The following is a 23,832-nucleotide window of genomic DNA, read 5'->3' on the forward strand; positions in this document are numbered from 1 at the left end:
CTCAATACTGCTACACTACAGATTTTTGTCTGAAAAAACATGACATTATCTAGCTTTCTCTAGAAACCGAATGGCATTTCACTGCAATTTTCTTTTATAAAAAAAGAGCACATAACTATGCAGCCACAGAGGGGTGGCAACGCTTTGGCATAAAACTATGGAGAAAACTCTCATCTGTGTGAAACACTTGACAGACTGTGTTGTTGTCTCAAATTGGCTAATGTCTAGTCTCACCTGGACCAAAAAGCAGCCTGAGAACACTTCAAATGGACGTTAACCTGACGAGTGGCAACGTGTAGATAACACCAAACCAATTAGCCGGATCAAAGCTAAAACGACGGATTGATGAAGCCCAAAAGCTGACCGCCATCTTGTTGTGTCCTGGACATTAGAACAGTGTTGTTGCTGCTCATTCAATGTCCTTTTATAGAAACACCAATCCAGACTAGGCATGGGTCGGTATTAGATTCTGACAGTATGATAGCCTTGAATAAAAATACCATAAATGTCTTTTTCCCCCTTTGAACACAATATATTTTATTTTTGAAAAACATCTATAATATTTGGTTACAGTATGTCAGGCAAAATAATAATTTAAATAAATCATTGACCTCTGCTTTCTTCATTAGTTCATAAACACAGATTTTAAAAAAATAATAATTTAAAACAGCATATCTGGATATCTTTTTCTGCTGGAGATACTGTTGTCCTAAAATAGTAAAAAAAATAAATAAATAAATAAAAATAAATAAATAAATTAAAAAAAAATTAAAAATCTATATATACAATAGGAACAGTATACCAGAAAATTTGAGTGGTTTTAAAACCTTGTCTTTCCCAAATTGCAGTATACCTATGATTATCATCCCATGCCTAATTCGGATGAATTAACAGTTAGCCCTATTAAATCTTTCACAGCCGGCATCACAGACACAAGACAATGAAATACTATTGCATAGCCACAAAATGCTTTTCCATTTTGTCATAAAATGACTTAAGATGAAAATTGAATATAGGCTAAATAAAGAAAACATGTGAGGCTGTTAGTAAAACATTCTGTGGTTGAGCCTTTTTAACCCAACCCTTCTCTCAACCCCCAACACAGACTTCAAACTACTGAAATCTGGTTTCTCCGCCCCGAGTTACACACACACATTTCTTGTCTGTATGGGGTTTGCAATGCAATAATGTTGAGCTTTTTTTGTTTTCAAATGTAACCTTTCTGAGATGTTAAAAAGGGGGATTTACACATGTGTCTGTTTTTACCTGTGGCTTTTAGAGGGTAAGTTCTGTTTGTCTTCAGCTCTTGTGTTCCTGCATTTACTGGTAGCCCTTAAACTGTATAACATCTTTTGCAGGTTTTATGTTGACACATCAGCAACTTCAGACAAACACTGTAGAGAACTTAATCACATCACCAGCAGGTTTGCTTTTAAGTGATTATTTGCCATATAGCATGCAGAACAGACAAAGAATAGGCTAAATCTCAAGGCATAGCAATTTGCAGCAAAAGGAAGTTAAGCATAGCATTGTTAAACTGATATATTTGCAAGTATGCAAGCATTTGGAAATTATTTATTTTTCTGCAGTTATTTTTTTAAGTACAACACCAGTAAATATCATTTTCACTAAATGCTTTGCTTGTGAATTACCCACAGCTCAAATGTTTTTTTTGTTCATTGTGCATGTCATACACCATATGTCTTAAGCTTTCCTGCCAACTTTTTACAAACGGCTGTGATTTGTTATCTCTTACGGTTTGTATTATTTTTTTCAGTTTTTCGTGGAGATGAACCAAAGACAGTTTCAGTGACTGAGGGAGATTCTGTCACGCTAAACACTGGTGTTACTAAAATACAGAGCAATGATCAGATACTGTGGACATTTTGGCTTAAAAATACAGAGACTCGTATAGCTGAAATCTATAAAGAGAGAAAATATATATATGAGAATGAGATATTCAGACACAGACTACAGTTAGATGAGAAGTCTGGATCTCTGATCATCACAAACATCAACAAACTGCACTCTGGACTTTATAAACTAATGATCATCAGTGGAGGGGTCAAACACAGACATTTTAACATTGCTGATTATGGTGAGTGAATCATAAATTAATTTGTTTATGTGGGCAACTTCTAATGTTCAGATATTGGTAGAGTAGATAAAAATTGTATACACACTGTATGTAATGTACACTGTAAAAAGCAATTAGTTAATTTACTTTTAAAACCTGTTTTCTTAAAATGAATTAACTTAAACCTTACAATGGATTTACTCACTTTACACAAACTCAACTAGTTGCTGTAAAAGCAATGGGTTTAATCGACCTTTTCAAGTTAACTAATCACTTTTTACAGTGTAGGCTACACACCAACTTTATTCATATTTAAATTTAATTTTTTATTTTTGGAAAATTATCCGTACTGCAACTCTCAATCACCAAGTAGAGTGCCCATCAGACATACTAGGGCACTCTGAACATCACAATTGCCACTGAACTGGACTACAAATCTCATCATGACCAGCAGTCACACACCAGTTTCAGTTTATCTTCTGATTACACACACACAGCTGCAGTTCATCACCACTGATTACATGGACTATAAACAAATCATTTACACACACATCCTAGTTGAGTCTTGTTACTGTAATGTGCATTATGAAATGTTTTTTCTTGCCTTGCCATTTTTTAAACCTTGCTTGTTTATAAGGTTTATGATTGTTTTTCTGCTAGCCTCGACCCATTTGCTTGTTACACACACTGTAACAAAAAACTAATTTTACAGAAAATATCTCTAAATTTTATTAGTAATTTTTTTTTGTCATTTTAAATTATATTCAAAACTCAGTAAAATTGAAAAACGATCTCTCTAAACTAACACTGTGGCCTTCATTTTAGATTTTCATTTTTGTTTTCATACAGGGAAATTATTGTATTATTTATGCAGTATTTTTTCTGTTATTATAAATTATATTTAAAAATCTGTAAAAATTACAAACAATATATGTAAATAACAGCTTAACTGTTATTTTATGTATTATATAACTAATGACAAATTACAGCAATTTGTCTGTTTTATGCAATAAAATTGTCATGTTATTTACAGTGTTTTTCCTGTTTTTTAAATACATATAAAATTATGTTAAATTAAAGTAATAAATTCTATTTACTTGTGCACCTTGCTATAGGGTTTATGAATGTTTTTTTTTTATTCTTGTAAATGTATTTTTTTATTTTGTAAAAAAAAAAAAAAAAAAAAAGAAGTAAAAAAGGTTTAAAAAAAGACAAAATGACTGGCCAAATAATCTAGGAAAAAAAGTTTGTAAAATAACAGTGTTTCTTTGTTAACATTTAATTAAAAATATCTGTAGATTTATTATTCTTGCACTTTATTTCAACAAATAGATTTTTATAGTAATTTTATGGTTTTTGTTTGGCAGACATAGCTGCCAGTCATTTGCCCTTTTTTATGATTTTTTTATATGCAGTGCAGACTCTTTGTATTTTCTGTATACTACAACAGTGGTCCTCATCCACCAGGCAATTGGTAGCAGGCCACACAAGAAATCATGAATTATTTCCATTTCATTAATCTGAACGGTCTTTTATTTTGAAAAAATCTTTTATTTTGAAAAATAATTGTATTCTCTTGCTAATGTCTCGGTCTCTTGAGCGTCCAAATTTAACCCACCAGCAGCAAAATGAGTAAGAAACAAATGTATTTTGTAAAGTTTCTTTCGGGTAGAAACTGTCTTAGCCACTTTGTTGCCTAAAAACATACAAACCACCAAAACGTACGACATACGAACCACCCCAAAAAAATTGTCAAAACATTAACCGGTCTGCTGTGATAAAATGGTTAATGACCACTGTGCTACAGTGTGCACCTGTATTGTATTTACGTGCCTGACTACTCTATTAAAAGCTGATTTTGGATCTGACCCTAGTTGTCCAATAGTATCTGGATGCAGCCTTTATGATGCAAGCTGAGATTGCATCGCTCAGAAATGCAATGTCAGACACAATGCTCTTAATGGAGCTAGTGTGAGGGGTAGGGTTAGGGGTGGGGTTCGGTGAGCACATTACAAAGCATTGGATGCAGCTCAGATTACATATGCACAAAGTCTGCAGCCAGACTCCTCTCTGATTAGCTGCTTCAGGTGTGTTTTATTTGGGTTGGAGCTAAACTCTCCAGGACACCGGCCCTCCAGGACTGAGTTTGGACATCCCTGCCTTAAGGCTAATCATAAATATTTTAAGGCTAAAATCATATATTTTGCTATTGATTTAACAGAATGCATGAGCATAGTAGGAAATACCAATATGGCAGGGACTTCACTTTTTAATTGAGTCATAAAAATTTTAGTTCTGTAATAAACGTAGATTGGCGAGTCCAACAAACCAAACTAACAATCTTTCAGAAGTAACAACTGCAACCTCGTAAAAAAGACATTAAAAAATGATCATTAAAATTGTGTTCATTAAATGTCATAGGTAGAGAGAAACTCTGCTCAATGTAGAATGGTAAAAGTACCGTTTTATAAAACAATAAATAAAATACTTAGGTAAGGATACAAGTAAGGCTGACTAAAATAAAAAAAACTCAATTTCAATAAGGAAAAACTTACTTAAGGAAATATTAAACCCTCAAAAGCCCTTAAGCTTCCATTGTTAACGACTTGTTGAACTTGTTTTAAAAAATGGATAATACTATGTCATTAATAATGGCGTTCAAAATCACCCTACAAACATACACATTCGCCCATTGCTTGGAAACCATATCTTAATCATAATTGAGCCAAACAGTTTCATTTGCTTTGTTTATTTTGTTGTGAGCCATTGCTATTTATATGAGTAACCGTCTTACAGTATAATCCATCCAATTCAATGTGGTTTACAGTTAATTTAGAACAACTCTGCTCCATGCCAAGCTTGGCAACGCCCACTAGCTGTTCTGAATTCAGTTTATACCACAGCCTCTAGATACGCATTGAATTCTATAGAGAAACAACTCGATGCGCATATATGTACATCATTTACTGATCACAGTTTTCTGTCTTTTTCAGCACCTCTAACTGTTCCTGTGATCAGCGATTCTCCTCCAAACCCTTCAGTATCAAAAAGATCCTTAAACCAGAACTGTTCGCTGGTGTGTTCAGTGGTGAATGTGAGTGCTGTGAGTCTCTCCTGGTACAAAGGAAACAGTGTATTGTCCAGCATCAGTGTGTCTGATCTCAGCATCAGTCTTTCTCTACCTCTGGAGATTGAGTGTCTGGATGACTCCTACAGCTGTGTTGTGGCTTACTCATTCACAAACCAGACTACACACCTCAACATTACTCAGCTATGCGGGACATGTTCAGGTCTGTGAATAATTATGAGTCGTCTGCTTTTATTGTACCCTGTTTAAAGTCTGCTGTGATTCATTGTTGTTTGCGTTTAATGCATTTCAGCAACCAGACAACTCTTTATTCAGAAAGCTCTAATAATTACTGGTGTAGTCCTGTTGTTGTTGTTGTTGCTGGTGGTCACAGTTGGAGTTATGAAGTTCTGGCACAGGAGGAACAACAAACCAGCAAGTCAGTTATCTTTCATTACACCAGAAAGCCATCAAATGAACTTACCCATTTCTCTTTTTTATTATTGTGATTTTCTGAATTAATTAAACAGTTGAAACTACAGAAGAAGAGGTCGTTTATACTGATGCAACATTTACTACACACAGAGCTCCAGATACTGTAAGATATCACTGCTTTTAATTTCGTCTTTGATCTAAATCTCTTAGTTGGCAGAAATCTTGCTAAGCTGGTATTGTTTGCATGTCTGTTTGGGGCTTTTTTATGCTGTATAGTGCAGAATTTAACCCTCATTTTTAAATGGAACTTTTAGTGTGCTGATGCTTGCTTGTTTTGCGTTTATGTGTAATTAAATCCCTTCCTTAAACCAAAATAAAAGGTGGATTATTCGTGTGTCAGCATGCTTTAAAATGTTAGGTCAACCTCATCATCTGCTGTTGATTTCAACTTCAGTGGTTCTGTGGATTCTGGTCATGCACTAACATGAATAAGAAACTCAACATGACCAGTGCTTCTCAGTCATATTCCTGTAAGACCACCAGCTCCGCACATTCTCCATGGCTTTTTCTCGATTCCAAGAGCGCAGAAAAAGGACTTGCATTCTAGTGAAGATTTGTCTTGCCAAGTCACCTTGGAAGAACAAACCTGAGAACCCAGAAGATGCTGCATTCTTCTTGATGGTCACATGACCTTCACGCATTTTTAACAAAAAATTATTAAACATTGCAGCACTCACATGACAATTTATTTATTTTTTATATATATTTTTAATATATTTAACTATATATTAATATATATATATATATATATATATATATATATATATATATATATATATATATATATATATATATATATATATAATAAATATAAATAAAACAGATTTTAAAATTAAAATCAGCAAATAAACACCCCTAATGTGTTTATGCCTTCATTAAGATTTTCATGGTAATGTTTACTTTCACCGTCTCAAATAAGTTATATCGCCGACCTTAAAAAAAAAATCTAAAAAAAAAAATAATTCTTGCACTTCCCACCTTCTTTATTCAGTCACAACGACTTCTGGGATTTCTAAAGCGAGTTCAGTGCTCAAGTCTGCATCCACGTATCCTTGATTCCAAGAATGCATGCAGAAACTTGCATGCGTCCTACATACAGTCCTACATCTTCTGGTCTTGTGTTTTGGAACTGAACTTTGGCGGTTAATGATCCTTAACCAAACACACCTGATTCAACATTCACATCAGCTCATTAGCAGAGACTGAAAGACTTGTAAATCTGCGGTCACACTGGGCTTTTCCTCCCATAGACTTCCATTCATACGCACGTGAATGCGTCAGACCGGAAACGCAGGGTCATGCGTCAAGTTTCGCAGGTTGCTGCGGTGCAAAGTTCAAGCTTGGTGAACTCTGACCTGCGAAATTGCATCACTTGACTGCATGAGACCAGTCGAGGATCAAAACATGACATCTCTGGACAGAAATTTAAAACACTGAGCAATCGCGCGCTTTTAAAAATGTCTAATAAGCTTGTTTAATCCTGCCCCATTTCATAGCGCCGAATGACAGAATTTTGCATGCTCAAACTCTAATGTGACCACAGCTTAATGGTTGTGACAGACAAAGGAGAGCTCAACTTGATTTTGCTAAGTGCTAGATGTCCTGGGACCAATATATTTTATGATGACCCAGGGACAACTCTATTAACCAATCAAACGTTATCACGTCATCATTATGTGCCCCCTGCAGAGTCCGCCAAAAACACCCGAAAAGGTAAGATCACCGGTTTTCTTCTATAAATTTACAGAAGTAATGATCGAAAAATTCATATGTTTATGCATTTGCCCTTTTTTTTCCAGAAAAGCAAACGAGTAACATAATGATGACATGATAACGTTTGATTGGTTGATAAAGTTGTTGTCCCTGGGTCATCATAAAATATATTTTTCTCAGGATAACTAGCACTTGGCAAAATCAGGACGAGCCAAAGGGCGACATCCAAAACACGCACTGCTGGTGGTTGAGATGTGGTTGAGAACCACTGGTCTAGGCTACATTTTGGATTCTATTGATAGTCAATGAGCCTTATTTATCATGTAAGAGTAATTCAAAAGCATAAAAAAACTTTGTTAAAAGAACATGAATAAAGATATTCATAAAGAATATGTTCATTAACAGTTTTTTTTTTAAGGTATAGCTGATGTTACTTTGTAAATTTGCTCTTTTATGTGTTAAATGTGTATATTAGAATCATTGGTTTTATATATTTTCCTATTGCGTGTCTCTTTTGTTTCAGAAAACTAAGGGACTGGATCAGACCGAGTATTCAGAAGTGTTTCTGAGATGATGAGCAAGTCTGGTCATGGAGAGAATGCCCTGTTGTTTTCAGGAAGCAGCAGCATGTTGGAATGGATGAGGGTATACTGTAGCAATGCAAAACTGCAGCAACTGTCAGTATGGTTTCAGTATTCATGCTATACACACCAGTAAAGTCCACATTAACCAGAAGCTGCGACTGTTTTTTTCATATTGTGAATCGATTCCTAGAGAAACGAAAAATTAAATGAGACGGTGGATGTGGCTTGTTTTTTTTTCTACTGCGAGCTGAATGAATGTAAAGCCTTCCATACAGAAAGGTCAGTAAAAGGGTTTCAGATAAGTTATTACAATCCAACACACACACCTCCTCCTCATTCTTTTTATTTGCTGTCAAAACTGAGAGTTGTAGGGGTGTAATTAAGTATGTTAACCATGTCCAATACTTCAAAATCATGTAATCTGAGAATTTAACTGAAAACAACACAGGAAGTGCATTTTCAGATTTAGATTTTAGATTAGAATGGCAAACATTTTTTTCTTAAAGACATGCGCTGTCACAAAACTGGCAATGTGAGCTAACAGAATCAATATGGTTGGTTTTTATTTCATTTGTTTCTGATTATTGGCATTGAGGGTTCCTCGAAGAACCTTTAACATGATAGAACCTTTTAATACTGCAGTAGATTAAAATAAAAAGGTATAAGCAAGAACGAGCCAGGCGCTAATTCAGAGCCACTGCTATTGTCGGTTAGGAGCTGGTTGGTCTGGTGAACCTTGTAAGACGTGCTTTGCTTTTCCATCAGCTAAAGCCACCGTAGAGCCAGGTCAGACATCAGTAAATGTATCTTTCCCAGCAACACAAAGCAGAAGCACTGATACAAAACACGCTATCAGCAATCCATTGCTATAAATGTTTACAACTTTGTGAAACAATATCACTATCCAAACACAGTGAAACCAACGTGTTCATAAAGTGCCATAGTGTGTATAGAGAATGATGTCTTCCCTACAACAAACCGTTATTTGAATAGACTGAAACCATAATAAGTTCAACTGCTGCAATTTCAAATATTGCAATGGAAAGATTTCCTTTCGTCTTATTGGTCACAGTAGCCACACCCTTAGCCCCCAGCAAGTTGTTTTTTCCAGTGCCAAGATTCTTACTTCTTACTTTCAGACCAGCAATAATTTGCCCAAGACTAATAATAATAATTAACTTACACTTAAGAAAAGCTTTTATGGTTTAGATTTGGTATTTTGGTGGTTAAAAGACAAATAATCATTTTGTTTCAAATTGCCTTGGTGAAAAAAGGGTCATTAATTAGAAACCTTTTTCATGTTATGAAAAGGTTCCCCAAAGAACATTAGAAGTTCTTTAAAAGAACCATTTTGCTTTGTTTTTATTTTGAGGAATAATAAAATAATAAGAAAATAGAGTTTTCTAAAAAGAGTTTCATGGTGGAAGCCAAAATGAAAAGGGTCTGGCTGCAGACTGGGTGCACATGCAAGCTGAGACTGTATGCAATGCTTTGAGCGTGTACACCTAACCCTGCCGCTAACCCTAACCCTCTAAGTGATATCACTATCTCTATTGAATGCATATGTCTAAAACTGCAAGTCTACAGCCAGATGCTATTGGAAAAAATAGTTTTACATGGCACCAATGCAAAAAAAAAAAAAAAATGTTCATATTTATTAGAAATGAAAAAAAAAACAGAGTTGTCCTATTGTTCAAGAGGCTTTCAGCAGGTTCATGAGAAGCTTAGTAAACCTGATTCAACCTCAATACTGTCTCCACTTGCCAAGTCATCAGAGAAATTCAATGCTAAATAAAATATATTACTGGCATTTACATAGTTATCTTGGTTGAACTACATTTGCAAAGTATTAGGAGAAAGTATTAAGATTTGTTCTTTTTTAATTATTATTGGGTCTATTCTGTTCAGAAGGTTGCATTTATTGATTTATTTATTTATTATATTTATTTATAATTATGTTTTGAAAAATGTCTTCCAGTGTTGCAAAGCAGAATTGTATGTCCATTACGCTTTTGAGGATCAAAACATATAATTTGTTACCATTGTGGAAAATGTCGTTTTGCCCTTTGGGAGAACATTATTTATTACAATTATATTTATAATTTACATGAGTTTGTTGTGTTTGTGGCTCCCTCTTCTGACTGTTTGTGACATTTCCAAAAGTAAAATGCATTAATTTGGTTGTCATGATCAAACAATGTTACTGATGAGGAAGTATCATTGTGTTGATGACCTTATCTCTGTATTCTGAAAGAGTTAACATCAAACTAATTTAAGATCTTTGTAAAATATCATTTTACAATGATAATCTGAGATTTTAGCTTTGATTTGTTTCGAAATATAATAGTACACAATAATTGTGGATAAACATTGTATTATTACTGAACACGACCAGGCAGTTATATTTCCACAAAGTATTGCTTTGATTTGTTAAATTTTATTTAATATATTGTTGTGTAGATATTTGTTTGTGTGGTATTCCAGACTTTTAATGTTATGTTTTGTGTCAAATAAACATTTTGAAAAATTTCCTTCTTTCTACACTGACTATTTTTTGTGTCACTTTTATGCATGTTGTTGGGATTACTATTTAGTGAAGTTTATTTATAAGCTAATTTCGAGAGGATCACATGCTTATGATTATTTGCGGCCGGTCCCACATTATTAAATTTATGATTCACCAATCAGACGATTCCTAAGCCACTATAAATAACCTAAGTTCCATATGACAGCCATCTTTGCTTTGAAGACTCCTCCCTTCCACCCCTACTCCTCCTCCTTTCCTGGATAGGTGGCACAATGGTCCGATGGTTATCACTGTTGCCTTACAGCAAGAACGTCACTGGTTCTAGTCCTTACCAAGCCAGCCGACGTTTCTGTGCGGAGTTTACATGTTCTCCCTGTGCTTACGTGGGTTTCCCCCAGGGTCCAAAAACAAGCAACTTAAGTTTATTGACTAATCCAAATTGGCACCATAGACATGCTCCAAATAAGTAATTATTTCTTAAGAGCAATCACTATCTGTTCGTTAGCCACTACAGCAGGGGAGTTCTCGAGATATACCCGAGCTCAAACTCTTCTCTCGCCCTGCAAACAGGAGGGAGCCCCAGGCTCGAGGATCTTTTGAGCTCAGGGCTCTCTCCCAGGACACAATGCCAAACAAGTTTTATAATCAATCATCAGCTAAGTGTGAACTCTTGAATGAGATACTATTTTTGGTTATGTGATTATATTGTCTTTGTGCGGGTAAAGTTCGGCTGTAATGCTTAAAATGTATTTTATTCATTTATTTTTATTTTTAAATTGCACATTAATATCTGGCCAACAGGTAGCACTTATGTGGGAAACCTGGATCATTTTGAGACATTTACATATATTTACATTTATGTAAATCTACATAATTACTAAAAAAAACATTAGATTTTAGTGTGTGTGTGTGTGTGTGTGTGTGTGTGTGTGTGTGTGTGTGTGTGTGTGTGTGTGTGTGTGCATATGTGGTTAATGAGGACAAATATAAATATGACCCATGTATGACAACGTTGAGATGGTTTATGAGGACATAGATTTAAAGTCAGAATTATTAGCCCCCTTTGATTTTTTTTCCTTTTATAAATATTTCCCAAATGATGTTTAACAGAGGAAGGAAATTTTCACATTATCTCTGATAATACTTTTAATTCTGGAGAAAATATTATTTGTTTTATTTTGACTAAAATAAAAGCAGTTTTATAAACCATTTTAAGATCAAAATTATTAGTCCATTTAAGCTATTTTTCCCAGTAGTCTACAGAACAAACAATCATTATACAATAACTTGCCAAATTACCCTAACCTGCCTATCTAATTAACCTAGTTAAGCCTTTAAATGTGACTTTAAGCTGTATAGAATTATCTTGAAAAATATCTAGTCAAATATAATTTATTGTCATCATGGCAAAGATAAAATAAATCAGTTATTAGAAATTAGTTATTAAAACTATTATGTTTAGAACTTTAGCTGTACCTTGTGTCCTCATCATTTAACACTGCTTAAAATCATACTTACCATGGTTAGTTTCACATTTAATATTTGCCACAGGCTTTTTTTGTGAGGGTTGGGTTTGCTTAAAGCCTTGAAAAAGTGATTTTAAACAGTATAAAATACATTACACCTAAAGAGTCCTCATAAATGACAAAAACCAACTTGTGTGTGCATGTATGTGTGTGTGTGTGTGTGTGTGTGTGTGTGTGTGTGTGTGTGTGTGTGTGTGTGTGTGTGTGTGTGTGTGTGTGTGTGTGTGTGTGTGTGTGTGTGTGTGTGTGTTTGTTTGAAATATGTGACGTCTCATGCACTAGTTCCATCTGTGGTAAAATCTGTGGCCTGTCTTTTTTTAGGGCAGTCATGGTACATTACTGTCTCTGACTGTTATTAGTTATAAGTTTGCAGTCTGCAAGTGTACATATCAACAAATAAAAAGCAGATAGTTTGAGGTATTGGATTATTTCTTTACAGATTTTACCATAGCACCCAGAGGAGACATCTTCAAGATGTTAAACGCTGCTTTCCTCATTCTACGTGTACATTTTATCATTTGTAAGTGTGCTTGATTTAATTTTACCTTCCTCCTTGATGCATTCGTGATTTTGATGCTAAAAGTAGGACTGTCATTTTAAAATACACTGCACTATTTATGTAAATACATATTTACACTTTACTTAATCTTTTTAGTTGTATTTATGTTTCAGGTATGTTTGGGGACGCAGATGAAATTAAATCAGTGTTGGTGACTGAGGGAGACTCGGTCCCACTATACACTGATGTTACTGAAGTGAGGGAAGGTGATCAGATATTGTGGAAATTTGGACATCAACGCACTCGAATAGCTGAAATCATGAAAAGGGACCAAATAGGAGTAAACATAAATTTTGTCTTTAATGGTGGAATATTCAAAGACAAATTACAAATGGACAAACACACTGGATCTCTGACCATCAGAAACATCAGCACTGAACACACTGGACTTTATGAACTGACTGTGATCAGTGAAAAAAACTCAATGAAAAGATTTAATGTCATTGTTTATTGTGAGTATATTATTGCTATATTATTTCTAGTCCAAACTTGTATACTGAATGCTGTACAACAACCACTTCAATACAGAATGCTAATAATAATTTGAATGTGAAAAACTGGAGCTGAAATGATCTACGAAGCACTTTAATAAAACATATGTGATATTTGCTGAAATTACTAGTTTTCATGTAGGGATTTCCATTTTTAGCTTCACAATCTGTTTTTTTTCTCTCTCTCTCTTTTGATTAGCTTTGCCAGAATGCATCTGCAGCTTATTGTTTTATAGATGTATTTATAATAATAACTACTTTATCCTTTCATCTTTTCCAGCTACTCTACCCATTCCCTTTATCAGCATCAACTCATTAAGCAATTCTTCATCATCTGTATGTTCATCAGACTCCAGATGTTCAGTGTTGTGTTCAGTGTTGAATGTGAGTGCTGTGAGTCTCTCCTGGTACAAAGGAAACAGTGTATTGTCCAGCATCAGTGTGTCTGATCTCAGCATCAGTCTCTCTCTACCTCTGGAGGTGGAATATCAGGATAAAAACACCTACAGCTGTGTGGTCAACAACACCATCACAAACCACACCACACATCTGGACATTGAACAACTCTGCCAGACATGTGAAGGTATGAAAGTTAATATTAGTGAATTGTTGCTGTTTTTGCCGAAAAGAAAGTCTAAGTTTGTCTCTTCATGTTCAATATACAGAGTTGAGCCAGAGTATATACTTTCCCTTGATTGTAATTGCCAGCATGTGTCTGTTGGTGCTTACATCTGCTGTTTGTTGTTGCAGCAGGAGGTGTCAACAAGCACAACAAAAGGGCGAGTATTATATTTAAAATTATATAAATGAATACACCATATGATCTATTTTTTGTTGATGTTGGTGTTGAACTTTATTTAATTTTTCATATTTTTTGACAATAACGAAGGCAAAAAGAGAGCAATTAAATAATAAATATATAAATAAATACTGATAACTGAAAATGGCAATAATAGTTCTGTATATGTGTGGGCAGAGAATTAATACTGAAATATTTATCAAAATTAGGCTAATCCTCTTTAATTTATATATCCTAAATATGGACCCTTTACACATTTCTGGGTTTCTCACGGGTGTAACGTTCAACCTTAAATAAGGCAATTTACATTAAAACGTTTTATGTTACACTATGTGTTTATAAAACACTCCCTATGTGGCAGCACTACAACAGAAGTCAACATAGTTAAGTTAACTTAGAGCACAGTGAATGTGAGAGTACAACTAATTATTTTCTTTTAAAATTTGCTGAAATAATAAAAGACAAACTACACTATGGTGTTATCAAGACTTTTAGAACAAGGAAAAAATACTATAAGACTATAGTATGCATTAGAAACACCTTGCACAAGTGATAATTCATTTTTTGTGATGCAAAGATGATATAATACACACATAAATACATGTAAATGTTCATATGTTTTTTAAAAATCTAAATATGTAAACTTTGGATATTAAGATGCTGATGACCTTTTAAACACATCATGACAGTCTTGTAAAAAGGGTCCATTGATCTAGTTAAAATAGCCTATACAATGTGAAAAAATCTGTAATTTTAAGTTTTTTTTCCGGCTTCTGGGGTGCAGGGAAAAAAAAAGTTAAATAATGGCTGTTAAATTTACTGTAAAATAATAGACGTTAAATTACAGATGTTTACCAGAAATTTAACAGTTAACATCCGTTATTTTACGCAAAATTTCTGTCATTTAACGGCCGTTTTTTTACTCTTTTCTTTTTTTTTTAGCTGCTGGAAAAAACTCATAAAAAATCAGTTTTTTTTTTACAGTGTATGAAAGGTGGCCAAATTTGAAAGAATTTGTCTTTACTCTTTTTTTTAAGAGAGAATCAGATTTTTTCTAGCTCCAAACGCTTCATTACATTCCTCATTAGACATATAGAAAGGAGCAGCTTTCTGTTTTCAGTTTAATAATATTAACCTTTGTGCTAGTAGACTGACAACTGGAACTATGGGCCCTATCATACACCCGGCGCAGTGTGGCGCAAGGCGTGGCGCAATAGTCTTTTGGTAGTTTAAGCTTGGCGCAAGAGTCGTTTTGAGGCGTTGCGCTGCGCTGTTTAAATAGCAAATGCATTAGCGCTCATTTGTGCACCCATAGGCGTTCTGGTCTAAAAAGGAAGGCGTTCTGAGGCGGACCGCTGGCGCGTTGCTATTTTGAGAAACTATAATAGATTTTAAATTAGACCAAAACTAACCCGGTCTAAACTCCAGCGCAGAGTTGCGCCTCGCTTACACACTGCTTAATACGCACAAGAGAGCAATAGGCAAATATCTTTACATATGAAAAAATTTAAATATTAAGGATATATATAGGATATAATAAGAATAGATATAGAATATAAATATAAAGGATTAAAATATTACAATACATATTATTTTCTAGCTTACATAAATATGAAAAATCACTGCTTTATGTCTTCATCTCGGGAGGCTTTTTCAGTTCATTCATAACAATTTGCTTTTGAATAATGTTATTATTATTAGCAGTATTATTTATTATATCCATATTTATATTTGTTTTATTAAAAACAAGCTTAGATTTGCCCACCTGTCAGGTTTTAGACCATATGGGGCACAGCATGTGTTTTAGGATATAACTCAGGTTTTTGAAGACATTTTGCTATTATTATTCATTTATTCGTTTGCTGGAAATTAGAACTGAATTTAGAAATAGTTGAAAAGAAAATTTGCGCTTAACAAACAAAATTAATTATTTTAATTATTTTTATCAATTAATTGACTAATTGATGTCTGTGCGTAAAGGTTTCCCTATCCAAGAGCGAATCTGAAAGTAGATCCATTATCTCTCATTCTCACGCAGTAGATGCTCTGTTTAACAGTTTTCTGTTAAAAAAACTGTTAACTGTTTGCTTGTGAAATGCTCATTTTTTCCACTTAGACTTACTTTGCATCCTGTAAATAGCGAATGCGCTCTTGGCGCGATGTAGCTGACTCTTAAAGGGAATGGGAGATGAGACTCTGATTGGTTTATTCTTAAAACACACCTATAACTCATTAAAAAAATAAACTAAACCCTTTTAGACCATGCGACAGGCGCAAGGCAGATTTTCCAGTCCTTAAATTAGCAAAAACGCAGTCTGACACGCCCTGAAAGCGTTTGCGCCCTGCGTTTTGCGCTCTGCGCATGGACCGTCAAAATAGAGCCCTCTGACTTTAAAATCAGTTGTCTATGTTGTTGATATTGTCAACCAATATATTGTGGTAGACATTTTATAATGCTTGAATGTTAGTTGGAAATGTCAGTAGTATTATTGTAAACCCATTTGCTCATAAAAAGCAATTAGTTGGATTTACTTAAAAAAGAGAGTAAACTCATTGCCTTATGTTTACAAGCTATGTGCATAATTACATACAGAAGTTAAGTCAATGGGTTTACTGAATTAAGTAAAATCTGCTTGTTTCTTTTAAGGCAACAGGTTTACTCACTTTAAGTAACTAATCACTTATTACAGTGTATTACCACTTCACAATAATATTGTATTAGTTAATGTTAATTAATGCATTTGTTACAGTATTTGTTCATGCAAGTTAACGTTAGTTAATGAAAATACAGTCGTTCAGTGTTAGTTCATGATGCATTGATGTTAACAAGCATGAATTCGCATGTTATGCATTAGCAAATGCTGAACTATGATTATTAAATGCTCTACACGTATGTTAGTAAATACATTAACTACCATTACTTAATGCAGTGTTACTTAATCATGTTCCTGTAGGACCACCAGCTCTGCATATTTTCTATGTCCCCTTTTTCCAAACACACGTAATTCAGATCATCAGCTCATTAGCAGAAACAAAAAGACCTGTAATGAAGGTGACAGACAGAGGAGACATCCAAAACATGCAGTGTTGGTAGTCCTCCAGGAACGCGGTTGAGAAACTCTGACCTAATGAACCCTAATGTTAATTTGACCATTAACATAACGTGTATATTCCACCAGATGGCAGAAAAGTAATTATATACCCAAAATCTCTTTGTTTTTCTCTCTTTAGATGTAAAACAGCAAATCATGTCAGAATACATGCAAGTAATCTTCTGTCTTCAGATGGCAGATCTGCCACTGGTCAGTAAAAACATGAATCATAGGTGACTTATTGTATATCTGGACGTCGTTTTGTAATTGTATGTGTTTTTCCTTTATAGACAGCCTTGCTGGATGTGGACAGATCAGCGACAGCTGTCAACTATCAGAAAACAAAACAGTGAAACTCAATATATAACGCAGCACCGCTTTTGTTTTATAATCCAATATTAATTCACAGTAAATATTTGGAAAGTAAAATATCAAAATTAATATTATTTGATGTAAAACTACATTTTAACTACAAAATATAAAAAAAAAATAGATTTTGATAAAATATAGCAGAATACTTTTCCACCCTTGGCAAATGTGTTTCTCAGATCTGAAATCTCATATAAATGCTCCATCGAGTCAGCTTCAATGTTCTTAAGGGCTTTGTTGTCTATTGCAGACCTGGTTTGTGAAATAGAATAAGAATAAAGCCTTCCCCCTCACATTTAATCCTGGTTTATTATATGTGCTGCCCCTGAGCAGATGGTGATGCTTGATGTGTGTACATGTGCTTTCATCTAGTATAAAGCACCTCCAGGTGTGCACATATCACTTTTCTTCTGGGGGATGAGAACAAGGATGAAGAAAAACAGCTCAGATATCACCACGACGACTTGTCTGAAAAAAAAATCTGCTGTGTACAAAGATCTGATCAAGTCCATTGTTACAGGGCACCATCTGGTGACTGAATAATCAGCCTGATCTCACAAGGAAATGTAACTAGTTTACGTTTTGTCAGTTTATTGGCTAATTCGAATTCTGACATAGGAAAATGTTACCTTCTTAAAAGGAGGTGTGGCACCCAACTCCACCCCTAAACCCAACCGTCATTGGGGATAAGCAAATTGTACTAAATTATACGAATAAGATTGTACATTTTCATACAAATTAGCCAATAAAAAAGTTATTAAAACGTTTGGCCTAATTCACAACACTTTCTTCTATTTGGAGTCTTCTAAATGAGCAACTGCATGCCTGAGGTTAGATATTTGCATAATACACAGCCAAACCTACTCTATATATGGGGGGGAAAACAGCACTCATCCAATAAGGCACCAAATAAAAAAAAATTTAAAAAAATGTAACTGCAGAAAAAATGCCTGATGTCATGCGCTCTAGCACCAAGACTGCTGAAAAGTTCAGTGGCAGATTTAGGCATGGACAATATGAGCGATCACCCTGGGCAGCATAGGGAGATGAAGAAAAAAAAAAGTCCCCTAGTAAAAGCATTGAGATACGATTTACTTTATGCAAGTGTATTAATTTAGAGTGTTAATAAAGACGTTAGGGGTCATTCACATTTGCCATCTTTTGTACACGTTTATTATTCTATGTGCAACCAAAACAATGCTGGTGAAAGCACACTGACACATGCGTGCAGAAAACCATTCCTGCGCACCTCACGTGCTCCTGTGTGACCCTGGTTGTTTGCATGCACCCTGATAAAATATGTGCCCCTCAAGCATCGTGAAACCAGAGTAACAGCCTTTTGTCCAGAGGTGTCAGCACGCAGTGAGTTTTACAAGTTGACAAAACTAAAGTTTATGTAATACGATGATGATGATGATGATGTTACTTTCACTAAACATGGCCATGAAGCAGAAAGTAGGGATAATGAGTCAGGGAGGTAAGATTTCATAACATTAATTCTCGGCCATGAGTCGGGTCTAAGACAACAACAATTCTATAAAACATATTTATTTTTAGTATTCTATACAAACGTCATAATTAATATTCATGTAAAAGATTTCTTAAGTGATCTTATCAAATCACTCCAGTTGTTAAATTGTTGTCTAATGTTTTATTTAGAATAATAATTGTATAATGGTATTAATAATATTTGTATTTATTTAGAATAAATATAAATAAATTGTTGAAAAAGAAATCTAACAATATGAAGGGGGGTGGGGTTTATGGGGTGGTTCGCCCAGGGTGCCATTTAAACCAGAATCGCCACTGGATACGTTGGTTGCTTAAGCAACAAAAAAAGCACAGAGCGCTGCTGTTTTCTAAAGTCCACAAATAGGAAGCACAGTAAACCACACGTTTTCAGAACCGAAAGTGTTTTGAGCACATTCCGTGTGATTTTATTTTATTATTGGAACTCAGCTTTGCATCGGATAAGTTGGGCCATATTCTGTGTTTGCAGCCACCTGGATGTACTTTATCCTTTACTGCAGGGATGTCCAAACTTGGTCCTGGAGGGCCAGCCCAGTGTTCTGCATAGTTTATCTCCAACTTTCTCCAACACACCTGCCTGGACGTTTTATGTTTACCTAGAAAGAGCTTGATTAGCTGGTTTAGGTGTGTTTATTTGAGGTTGGAACTAAAATAAGCGGGTCACACCTGCCCTCCAGGACAGAGTTTAGACACCCCTGCTTTACTGAAAAATCTGTTTTATAAACATTTGAAATTATAAACACCCTAAAGCATAATATAAACATCTATTTCACTCTGACATGTGGCGTCAGATAGATGTGTGGATTTAAATCTGGAAGATGCATTTTTTACATATCTGCAACATCATATAGATGTCTATGTGATGTACATGTCCTATTAATCAATGTGATGAGCCTTTTATTACAGTCCATTAATTTAAAAGAAATTATACAAAGCTTGGCTGTAAGCTAGAGGGCTTCCTGTTGCATAAATTCACCTAGAAATAGAATCAATTACAAAGCTAAAGTTAGGCGTGAAAATTATTTTTTGTCAAGAAAAAACTATCTTACGCTGCATGGTGTTACATGGTTTCTGTGTATATGTTTGGCACCAAAATGAACTTGAAAGCTCATTGGTTGTCTTGGTCCCCATGTCATCTTCACTGAATGCACTGGTGTAAGTTTACCCTAAGGCTTCTTTGTAAGGGGGTGAGAAGAGATGTTACACTGACAATAATTGGTTGTCTGTTCAAATTACTTTGAAATATATACACAACATTTTGTGTAATGCTACAGAAGATGTGCTTATATGAGTTAAGTGTTGCTTTATATAATTTCTGTTGTCACGTGAAGATGTTTGTCTGTCTGACAGTGTGGCCAGGATGTGGTTTATTGTTAGTGAGAGTGGGTGAAGAGAAGTACAAAACTGAAACAGAGAGACTTAGCCATATAGTTTCTCTGAGCTTATGTGGGGGCTATATCTGTTATGCTTCACTGAGTTTCAACTCTCCTGTTACCCTGAAATCTGCTAACACCTTTTATTCACTGGGCTCAGTTTGATATCTATAAATGTATTTTGTACTTTTTATTGGTATATATTTTTTGTTATTTATAACATATAAAAATAATAACAATATCTTTCAGCAAGGACTGGAACACTATGTATGCCGTCAACTTGACACCAAGAAAAATAAACATGGTTTGCTGGGCATGCATTGTATAAAGAGACAGCAACCACGAAATGGAACCAGACATTTATCCACAGTGGCCTGGATTGCAAAGAAAGGGCAATCGCTGGACCCATTTATCTCATCCGTATTGCTGTGAGTTTGTTTTGCTCTTGTCTGCCCTTGTCTCCTTGTCATCAAAGTGTATGATATGGGAGAAAATATCACCCAAAACAAATGTGTAATTTTTTTTATATTTCTCATGTTTTGTACAGCAAAAAGACCCTGGGGTCAAGTTGACCCCAAGGAACACCGATGTTACAAAATGTGTACAAGGCATTGAAAAAATAATGTCTTGTTAATTTTATGTTTACCAAGTTTTCCCCCATTAAATTAGGAAAAGTCATTCAATTAAAAAAAAAAAAAAAACAATGTCAACTATATATGCACATACATTAAACAACGAATGGGTTCAAATTGACCCCAAGTATAATTAGGGGGTTAAACCATAAATATGCTCTGGTTTTTACTTCAGTCATGCACAAAATATGGAAACAAGGAATATATTTTAGTCAACTAGAAATCTAAAACAATTAATAGCTATAGTGTTATTGTCAGCAGAAACTAGTCAGAGCGAGAAACAAAGGCAGAGATGGTGTGGTATATTTGTTGTTCATGTTAAAATAGAAATAAGTTGTGTTTGCAAGTTGTGGTATATCCGGCATTGTGGGAAAAATCACAAGACCTGACACAACAAAACTGGTAAAATAAAACAAAAATTAAATAAAAATGCAAAGCGTAGCAGTTTGTAAACCCAAATCAACTACAAACTACAATATTCTGAAGCAAACTTAGCAGCACATCACTGAGTAATTTACAAAAATGACTGCCATGGTTGAAACGAGAAAAACTAATTATAAGGGTTGCAATGGTACAACTTCCACATAATTTGGATAGTATCGCGGTTTAAGGTCAAGGTTTCAGTAAAGTATTGATAGTTTACTTAGAATGTTGATTCATCAAAAAAAATTTAAACATTTTGTATTATTATACGGCTGTCTGGAATACTCACTCCTGATTGGTCAGTTGCGACATTCCAAGATTATACTCAGTTAACAAGACAGGCACATCCAGATACTTCGAATCACCTGAATGTCTTCAAATATCCTTTCATCCACATTCATACAGTATATCTGCTTGTGACAATTTTGGATTGTTTGGCACCATTTTGTGCATGAATAATACGCTTTATTCAGCTGGTTTCATTTGTCAGCTTTGTGTTTTTGACTGTTTGGCGCCAACTTGTGACTAAATAATGCACAATTTAGTGCACCAGCTGTTTGTTTTAGTCAGCTTTTGCATTTAACTATATAATTAATAAATTATTATTGCTCAGAACATTTACATTTTACATTTACATTTAGTCATTTAGCAGACGCTTTTATCCAAAGCAACTTACAAATGAGGACAAGGAAGCAACTTACACAACTATAAGAGCAACAATGAATAAGTGCTATAGGCAAGTTTCAGGTCTGTAAAGTCTAAGAAGGAAAGTATTAGTAATTTTTTTTTTTGGGGGGGGGGGGGGGTACAGTTAGTGTGATATTCAGAGAGGCAATTGCAGATTAGGAAGTGAAGTGGAGACTAAATAGTTGAGTTTTTAGTCGTTTCTTGAAAATAGCGAGTGACTCTGCTGTTCTGATGCAGAACAATGTGTCTATTGTTATGTTTTGTGGCAATTACCTGTGTAATAAGTGGGATAAAGTACATCCAGGACAGTTGTTTTCACAAAAAATAAAGCCCTTTAGTCTACAACAGTGCTCCGTTTCGATTCAAGAGACAGATAAGTCTATCTCGTTTTATTCTGTGATAACAACCTACTGGACCTTCATAATCCCTTATTTAAAGCTCAACATGAGTCAAGATAAGTAGAGGTTATACCAAACAGCTCAATATTATACAGTATTGTATTATAGCATCCCTACGAATTACATTTTTTTTCATTCATTACATTTGTGTTCAATAAAAAAAGGTCAGGAGAAAGTTTTCTTCAATGTCAAAAATATTAGTAATTTATTAGATAAAAATAAACCATTTGAGGACAGAGGTCTGGGTCACGTTACACCAATGCAATACAAGAATTACATTCAGGAGATTCACAACTAACTTACAGCATATATACACAACTGATATTAACAGGTGGAGTTTTGGTGTGACGTCACTTATCAGTCATTCTGCAGTCCTTTGGCTGTTGCACCCAAACATACTTCCTCTTTCTGCAACACTTCTCTCTGCATACCAGAACTAAAAGGTTAACAGTTAATATCTTCAATATATTTCACAACTTCTACAAGCATCCAGCTCCTTGTGACATGTCTAGACTTCTTTTTGGACAGGCCCCCCACACTATTTTTATTCTTATTCTGTCATTTCCCTCCTGTCAGCAGTTCCTTCTAAGAAGTATGCAACACAGTAAGAAAAAAGAAGTATGTTTTAGTTAATATATTTTATCATACAAAAGAAAAAGATTGATTAATCTGTTGTTAACCTAAATATTTTTTTAACAAAAAAATAATAATAATCCCCACAATATTATAACATATACTCACTGATGTTCTCAGACAGTGATTCAGCAATGATTTTGTAAGAACAGGAAAGTTTTACACTAATGAGTGGTTATAATTACACACCAGTACTTTTAATGACCTGTGCACTAAATTTTTTTTTAATTAGTTAATTTACTGACAAAGTGTAATGTTTCTAACTAGCTTGTTTAAGTTACATTTTCTTGGAATGACTTTATTATGTAAAGCAATCTTTTTCCATCTTCTACAGTTTTTTTTGCAGAAGATGCCATTATTTTTCTCAGGCTGAATAGATCAGATTAAATTGCAATGTTACCTAAAGCGTTGCTTGTGTCATCACATGTTTGTTACCGAATAGCAAGCACCTCAAGTTTTACAAACAAACAGGTGATTTCCATGACAAATGATCTTTATTTTTATGTATACGGCCTTTGAGTGGAGCAAACTTGAGGGTCTTCATGCACCGTGACCCAGTAACAGTTTTTTTAAAAGTCAGAGAGACATGTGATGTGGTCTGCTTTATGAACCGAGTGGTTTTATGTTTTTGGTAAATGCACAGCAGGTACACGAGAACTTGTTATGGAGGTGTATGTGGTTAATGTTTATGTGAGCTTTTGACCTGCTTTTGCTGTCTATGCAAGTTATCATTAAATGTAGTTTTATATATTTATTTATTTTCTTGAACATTTGGTTAATTGTGGTGGCTTTACGGGGAATTCAGAATGAATGTCTGATTTATTATTATCTGTAAACACTCCAAATACACTATAGTG

The 23,832-nt window shown here is 34.6% G+C and overlaps 3 protein-coding genes across 5 annotated transcripts in view; all 3 read left to right on the top strand.

The window, feature by feature from the left end:
- blf (bloody fingers) overlaps positions 1 to 23,832 on the top strand; it is a 201,498-nt gene that overhangs the window by 59,278 nt on the left and 118,388 nt on the right. The gene's annotated exons all lie outside the window — the stretch shown is intronic.
- Positions 1,149 to 8,153, top strand: LOC100007813 (uncharacterized). 2 transcript variants are annotated; one of them, XM_001336832.10, is made up of 7 exons: positions 1,149 to 1,282; positions 1,359 to 1,424; positions 1,778 to 2,098; positions 5,071 to 5,367; positions 5,458 to 5,583; positions 5,675 to 5,742; positions 7,876 to 8,153. In XM_001336832.10, exons 1-7 carry the CDS (start codon positions 1,228 to 1,230, stop codon positions 7,924 to 7,926), a joined length of 984 nt encoding a protein of 327 aa, XP_001336868.4. In that variant the 5' UTR covers positions 1,149 to 1,227; the 3' UTR covers positions 7,927 to 8,153. The 2 variants fall into 2 exon arrangements, with proteins under 2 accessions (XP_001336868.4, XP_073793436.1); XM_073937335.1 differs by lacking the exons at positions 1,149 to 1,282; positions 1,359 to 1,424; positions 1,778 to 2,098 and adding an exon at positions 3,629 to 3,709.
- LOC101883802 (uncharacterized) lies at positions 12,311 to 18,054 on the top strand. 2 transcript variants are annotated; one of them, XM_073937349.1, is made up of 6 exons: positions 12,311 to 12,509; positions 12,662 to 13,000; positions 13,320 to 13,622; positions 13,790 to 13,818; positions 17,070 to 17,140; positions 17,221 to 18,054. In XM_073937349.1, exons 1-5 carry the CDS (start codon positions 12,464 to 12,466, stop codon positions 17,073 to 17,075), a joined length of 723 nt encoding a protein of 240 aa, XP_073793450.1. In that variant the 5' UTR covers positions 12,311 to 12,463; the 3' UTR covers positions 17,076 to 17,140; positions 17,221 to 18,054. The 2 variants fall into 2 exon arrangements, with proteins under 2 accessions (XP_073793450.1, XP_073793451.1); XM_073937350.1 differs by having other exon boundaries at positions 13,320 to 13,630; positions 13,705 to 13,818; positions 17,221 to 17,597.

Source organism: Danio rerio, chromosome 22, assembly GCF_049306965.1.
Source record: "Danio rerio strain Tuebingen ecotype United States chromosome 22, GRCz12tu, whole genome shotgun sequence".
Taxonomy (NCBI): domain Eukaryota; kingdom Metazoa; phylum Chordata; class Actinopteri; order Cypriniformes; family Danionidae; genus Danio; species Danio rerio.